The sequence below is a fragment of the Stomoxys calcitrans genome, chromosome 4, assembly GCF_963082655.1.
Source record: "Stomoxys calcitrans chromosome 4, idStoCalc2.1, whole genome shotgun sequence".
Taxonomy (NCBI): Eukaryota; Metazoa; Arthropoda; class Insecta; order Diptera; family Muscidae; genus Stomoxys; species Stomoxys calcitrans.
The window spans coordinates 103,395,122-103,401,786 of record NC_081555.1 but is presented as its reverse complement, the minus strand read 5'-3'; the positions used below and the strand labels follow the sequence as shown (position 1 = coordinate 103,401,786).

At 43.3% G+C, this 6,665-nt stretch overlaps 1 protein-coding gene across 1 annotated transcript; it reads right to left on the bottom strand.

The window, feature by feature from the left end:
- Positions 1-2,430: 2,430 nt before the first annotated feature.
- On the bottom strand, positions 2,431-4,494 carry LOC106083253 (uncharacterized). Its single transcript, XM_013246165.2, has 2 exons — positions 4,403-4,494; positions 2,431-4,342 (listed from the first exon to the last, which is right to left on the bottom strand). The coding sequence occupies exons 1-2, from the start codon at positions 4,455-4,457 to the stop codon at positions 2,499-2,501; spliced, it is 1,899 nt and encodes a 632-aa protein (XP_013101619.2). The 5' UTR covers positions 4,458-4,494; the 3' UTR covers positions 2,431-2,498.
- Between the last annotated feature and the right edge of the window lie 2,171 nt (positions 4,495-6,665).

The window sequence follows — 6,665 nt, the reverse complement described above, 5'->3', positions numbered from 1 at the left end:
AACATTTCAGCCAAATCGGATTAGAATTCCGCCATTTAGTGACTCAAGAAGTCAAGATTCAAGATCGGTTTATACGTAAATAATGTAAATTTACATAGCCATAATTTTAGAGCGCACAACAAGCCGATTACTCGCTTAGGTATATGTAATATCTGCACCCTCTTTTCAATCTACATAGCCAGAAAGACAGACAGACAGATGGACAGACAGACGGACGGACAGACCGCCGAAAAAAACTAACAAATGGAAGGATATAGTTGACAAACTTAACCCACTATCGAAGAATGGTTAAAAAAATGACCAAGAATAGAACTGTCTTAGAAAAATTCTAGCTCGACTTTCGATCTAATAAAATTTCGATTGGCGTAAAGTGAATAAATGATACAAGCAGAATACAAGTAAGGGCGTCCAAAGTTCGGCCGGGCCGAATCTTACGTGCCCTCCACCATGCATCGCATTTGACGAGTTCTTTGCGCGGTATCTCTTTTTAGGCAAACAAAGAATATTGAATAAGAACTGTTATGCTATTGGAGCTATATCAAATTATAGTCCGATTCGTACCATAAATGAATGCTGAACATTGTAAAAGTCATTGTGAAATATTTCAGTTCATTCGGATAAGAATTGCGCCTTGTAGGAGCTCAAGAAGCAAAATCGGGAGATAGGTTTATATGGGATCTGTATCTAGTTATTATTGATCGATTCAGACCATACTAAGCACGTATGTTGAAGGTCATGAGAGAAGCCGTGGTACAAAAGTTCTGCCAAATCGGATGATAATTGCGCCCTCTAGAGGCTCAAAAAGTCAAGATCCCAGATCAATTTATATGGCAGCTATATCAGGTTAAGTACCGATTTGCGCCATACTAAGCACAGTTATTGGAAGTCGTAACAAAACACCTCATGCAAAATTTCAGCCGAATGGGATGAGAATTGCGCCCTCTAGAGGCTCAAGAAGTCAAGATCCAAAATCGGTTAATATGGCAGCTATATCTTGTTATAGACCTATTTGAACCATACTTACATAGTTATTGGAAGGCACAGCAAAACACCTCATGAAAAATTTCAGCAAAATCCGATTAGAATTGCGCCCTCTAGTGGCTCAAGAAGTCAAGATCCAAAATCGGCTAATATGGCAGATATTTCTGGTTAGAGATCGATTTTGACCATACTTAGCGTAGTAATTGGAAGACACAGCAAAACACCTCAAGCAAAATTTCAGCAAAATCCGATTAGAATTGCGCCCTCTAGTGGCTCAAGAAGTCAAGATCCAAAATCGGTTAATATGGCAGCTATAGCTGGTTAGAGACCGATTTTAAGCATATTTAGCGTAGTTATTGGAAGTCATAACAAAACATTTCATGCAAAATTTATATGACAGCTATATCAAAACATGGGCCGATATGGCCCATTTACAATCCCAACCGACCTACACTGATAAGAAGTGTTTTTGTGCTTTAGTGCTTCACTCCTTCGAAAGTTAGCATGCTTTCGACAGATGGACGAACATGGCTAGATCGACTTTTGATTGTGGTGTTACAAACGGAATGACGAAATTAGTATAACCCCATCCCATGGTGAAGGATATAAAAAAAAAATTAGTGTTCGGAGTAGACTCCGGAGTCGGAGTCGAGGAATCTTACCGAAGTTGGAGTCGAGTCAAAATTGCTCAACTCCGCAGCCCTGCTATATACCCAATGTGGTGTAGGATATCAAAAGGGCGTTCTTGTCCGGTTTTAGCCCATGTTTATTTCCTTCAAATGACACAGTACCAAAGCTGGCAAAATATCGATGGCACTATTAATATTTTATTTTTTGTTTGAATATCGATTTTTCGCTTGTTCTCGCCAAAATTTAAACCCAGGCGTACATAGCCCCTGCGCTTCGGTGGTCATTCGTGTCCTTCGGTGGTGTGTATAAAAAATTTTTTAACCAAATTTCCTTTCCCTTACTCGATACGACTGTCTGTCCATTACTTCCCATGTTGTATTCATTGGAGCCGGAACCACAAACTGCACAAAAGCACGGTTGTAAAGCCATTGATTTCAATTTTTAATTGTAGCTGGAATGTTTTTCATTTGTATATTTTGCTTCAACGGGAGACTTTGTCATTTTGTAGACGACATTTTAGCCACAATACCGGCAACTTTGTCACTAGAGAGCTTTTGTGCTCGTTTAGCAGTTATTGCATTTTTTTCTTTGAGTGACACATTTTTTTAATAATGAAAAAATGTTTATTGTCGTTGACTTTGTTGTTGTATGTACCTGCAAGTTAAATCACTGTACAAATTCTATGGAAAATCTATGCATTGCAAATTGGTGCTAATAAAATGCCAACCATCAATTAGTTGTTTTTGGCACTTTTAGTAAGGATTTTTAGAATATTAGAACATTTTTTTTGGATAATTTTCAAAACAATTCACACTTCAATTCCGGTTTCAGGCTGACCCATGTTTTATTATAAGTACAAGTTTTTTTTTAATAACATTATCCAAAAATTATCGACCATAGCCTTTTGATCCGCCATAACTGCCACCAGCAGACAAACTTGCTCTGGAACCATATGAGCCTCCGTAACTGCCGCTGCCACCGCCAGAACCAACATTTAAACCATAAGAGCCAGAATGTCCGCCACCAGCAACGCCTGAATGACTAGAAGCTGCAGAACTGGCTTCAGCACCTGCGCCAGCACCGCCTCCTGAAAGTCCTGCACCAGAACTGCCCTCAGCTGCAGAAGATGCCGATGCTTCGGATAATGCAGAACCATGACCTGCAGCATTTCCATGATTTGCACCAGAACCACCAGAGGCCGTAACTAGCCCTGAAGAGCCACCTTTGCCGGTTCCATAACCTGAACCAGCACCAGCACCATGTCCAGCGCCATAACCCGAGCCAGAGCCATGTCCTTTACCCTGACCACGACCGCCGCCGCCGCCTCCTGAACCGTGTCCCTTTGCACCGCCATTGCCTTTACCAGATCCTTGACCTTTGCCAGATCCTGCCCCATGACCACTTCCGCCGGCTCCATGGCCTTTTCCTCCGCCATGTCCCGAACCTGAACCATGGCCTTTTCCACCACCATGACCGGATGCTGCACCACCTGCTTTACCACCTTCAACACATACTCCAAGCGAAGCAGCTGCCGAACTGGAGCCTGTTTCTAAACCACCGCCATAACCTGCACCTGCCACAGCTGAAGCATCAGCCTCGGTACTTAAACCTGCACCAGAGGAGCCTGATCCGTAACCGGCACCTGCACCTTTGCCTTGACCAGCACTTCCTTCTTGGGCGGATCCACTCCCTGTCCCATGGCTTGATCCCCCAGCCGCTCCATGGCCTGTTCCAGCACCCGATGCATGGCCTGATCCAGCACTTGATCCATGGCCTGATCCAGCACCGGATCCATGGCCTGATCCAGCACCTGATCCATGGCCTGATCCAGCACCCGATCCATGGCCAGATCCAGCACCTGATCCATGGCCTGATCCAGCACCCAATCCATGGCCTGATCCAGCACCCGATCCATGGCCCGATCCAGCACCCAATCCATGTCCTGTTCCAGCACCAGCTCCTGTTTCAGATCCTAAGCTGGAACCAAGGCCTGCTCCAGCCCCATAACCAGTAGAAGAAGTTGCTAAGCCTGAGGCAGATCCTGCCCCTCCATATCCACTTCCGCCACTTGAACCACCACTAAGTGCTGATCCAGCACCATGACCTGCTCCACCTCCATGGCCCAAACCAGCACCCTGAGCCGCTCCAGCTCCAGCTCCTAGACCTTCACCGAATCCAGATGCAGAAGATGCTGTTCCCAGTCCAGCTGCAGCACTGCCGCCATGGCCAGCATCTGCGGCAACAGATGCGCCAGCTCCACCCAGAGCTGAGCCAGCACCAGCTCCATGATCAGATCCAGCTCCATGACCAGATCCGTGTCCAACACCAGCACCACCACTACCAGCACCTAGGCCAGCTGAACCAGAACCTCCAAGTGCGGTTGTTAGACCAGAAGCAGCAGCTTTACTATCAGCTGAGCTACTAGCTCCAGAAGCACCATAACCACCAGTTAAACCGCTGCCGCCGCCATAGCCACCACCTGCAGCTGAACTACCAGCTGAGCCACTAGCTCCAGAAGCACCATATCCACCAGATAAACCGGTGCTGCTGCTGCCATAACCACCACCTGCACCTGCACCTGAACCACCAGTACTTAAGCCAGCTGAAGCTGCTCCAGAAGAACCGCCATAGCCACCTTTACCACCGCCATTTAATCCCAGTGAAGAAGCACTTGCAGAGGATCCTGCCAAAGCTCCAGCACCTTTCAGCGAACCTGATCCCGTGCCATATGCTGAAACAGCAAAAATCCTTAAATTGTCTTTTATATCTCTCTGACCACAATTCAACCTACCATTGACCAGCACCAACCCAATGACCAATAATCCCAACACTGTCAATTCTCCCATTGTTAGCAGCTGTATGTCATACCTTTGCCTTAACGATCATCTTTTATAGAGTTTTATTTTTGCTCGCATGACCAGCAAAACATTTCGCCCGCAATTTTTTCACCTGGCCGAGAACAATAAAAAGCAAAAACTAATAGCGCCAGCCATTAAATCAATAAATTAATCTTTATTAAACATTTTTTTTTAATGTTCTCAATTTGTGCATATCATTCATTGAATGTTCTAAGAAGTGATTTTGATGGCTAGCATTCAATTGTGGTTGCTGCAGGTTACTTCCCCCTCTGGGGATTAAATGGACAACAGTTTTTCCATTGGGCGCTACATTCATTAACCGGTATACCGATTTGGAAAATTTGCCTAAGCCATTATTAAAAAAAAAAAAAAACAAAAACTTGTAACAAATGCAGCTTCATATACTGACTTGGATCTGAGTTAAACATCAACACCCTAACTAGCAAACTGACCTCTACCTTTCGTTGAACCACAAGCCTTAACCCATTTAATCCAGTAACAAATGGAATTGAACATTACAATAAGCGACAAAGCAGCTGACTTAGCACACTTTTAGCTAAGTTCGGCAGGGCCGAATCTTATATACCCTTCACCATGGATCGCATTTGTCGAGTTCTTTGAATGACTTTTTAAATATATATGAGCTGCATCAAGTTATTGGCGGATATGGACCTTAGGCTGTTAGAAGTCGTAGAAAAATACGACCTCCAAAGTTTTTGTCAAATCGAGTTAAAATTGCGCCCTCTAGTGGCCAAGAGTGTCAAATTGGGAGACCGCTTTATATGGCAGCTATATCAGATTATTAACAGATTTAGACCATACTAGGCATAGTTGTTGTATGCCAAACCGACCAACGTTACATTTCAGCCAAATCGGATAAGAATTGCAACCTCGAAAAGCTCAATAAGTCTAATCGGCAGATGGGTTTATTTGTCAGCTACACCAGTTTATGAACCAATTTGAAACATAGTTAGCACAGTTATTTGAAGTCGCACCAAAAAGCCGCGTGCAAAATATCAACCAAATCGGGTATCAACTGCGCCATCTAGAGGCTGAAGAAACCAAGACCCAAGATCGGTTAATATGGCAGCTATATCAAAACATGGATCGATTTGGCCCACTTACAATCCCAACCGACCTAAACTAATAGAAAGTAAAGGGTAATTTTTTAGCTATTATCTTTTTAGAAAACAGTTTTGTTTCACTGTCAAACATCTTCAGTTTGGTCTAAAATTTAACCAAGAATGGTCTTACAAACGAATATCGCTTACAAATTATTGAAGTTTATATTAACAAGTAAAAGCGCGCAAAGTTCGGCCGGGCCGAATCTTATATACCCTCCACCATGGATCGCATTAGTCGAGCTCTTGCCACGGTATCTCGTTTTAGGCAACCAAATAATAAAAGAAAAGAATTGCTATGTTATTGGAACAATGTCAAGTTGTGGTTCATATCGGACCATAATTAAGGGGTTGAAGAAGTAAAATAGGGAGATGGGTTTATAGGGGAGCTGTATTAGGCCATGAACCGATTCATGCCATAGTCAACACGTATGTTAAAGGTTATGAGAGAAGCCGTTGTACAAAATTTCAGTCAAATCGGATAATACTTGCGCCCTCTAGACTCTCAAGAAGTCAAGATCCCAGATTGGATCATATGGCAGCTATATCAGGTTATGGACCGATTTACACCGTACTTGGCACAGTTGTTAAAAACTTTAACAAAAAAAAAATTCAGCTAAATCGGATAATAATTGCGCCCTCTAAAGGCTCAAGAAGTCAAGACCTCAGATCGATTTATATAGCAGCTATATCAGGTTATGGACCGATTTGAACCATTCTTAATACAGCTGCTGGAAGTCATAACAAAACACGTCATGCACTATTTCAGCCAAATCGGATAGGAATTGCTCCCTGTAGAGGCGCAAGAAGTCAAGACCCCAGACCGGTTTAAATGGCAGCTATATCAGGTTATGGTACGATTTGAACTATTCTTCGCACAGTTGTTGGCAATCATAATAAAATACCTCATGCAAAATTTCAGCCAAATCGGATAATAATTGCGTCCTCTAGAGACTCAAGAAGTCAAGACCCCAGATCGGTTTATATGGCCGCTATATCAGGTTATGGACCGATTTGAACTATTCTTAACACAGTTGCTGGAAATTATTACAAAACACGTCGTGCAAAATTTCAG

Coding starts and splice junctions, on each gene's coding strand:
- LOC106083253 (XM_013246165.2), bottom strand. CDS start 4,457: ATGGGAGAATTGACAGTGTTGGGATTATTGGTCATTGGGTTGGTGCTG. Junction 4,343..4,402: donor TGGGTTGGTGCTGGTCAATG/GTAGGTTGAATT, acceptor TTGCTGTTTCAG/CATATGGCACGGGATCAGGT.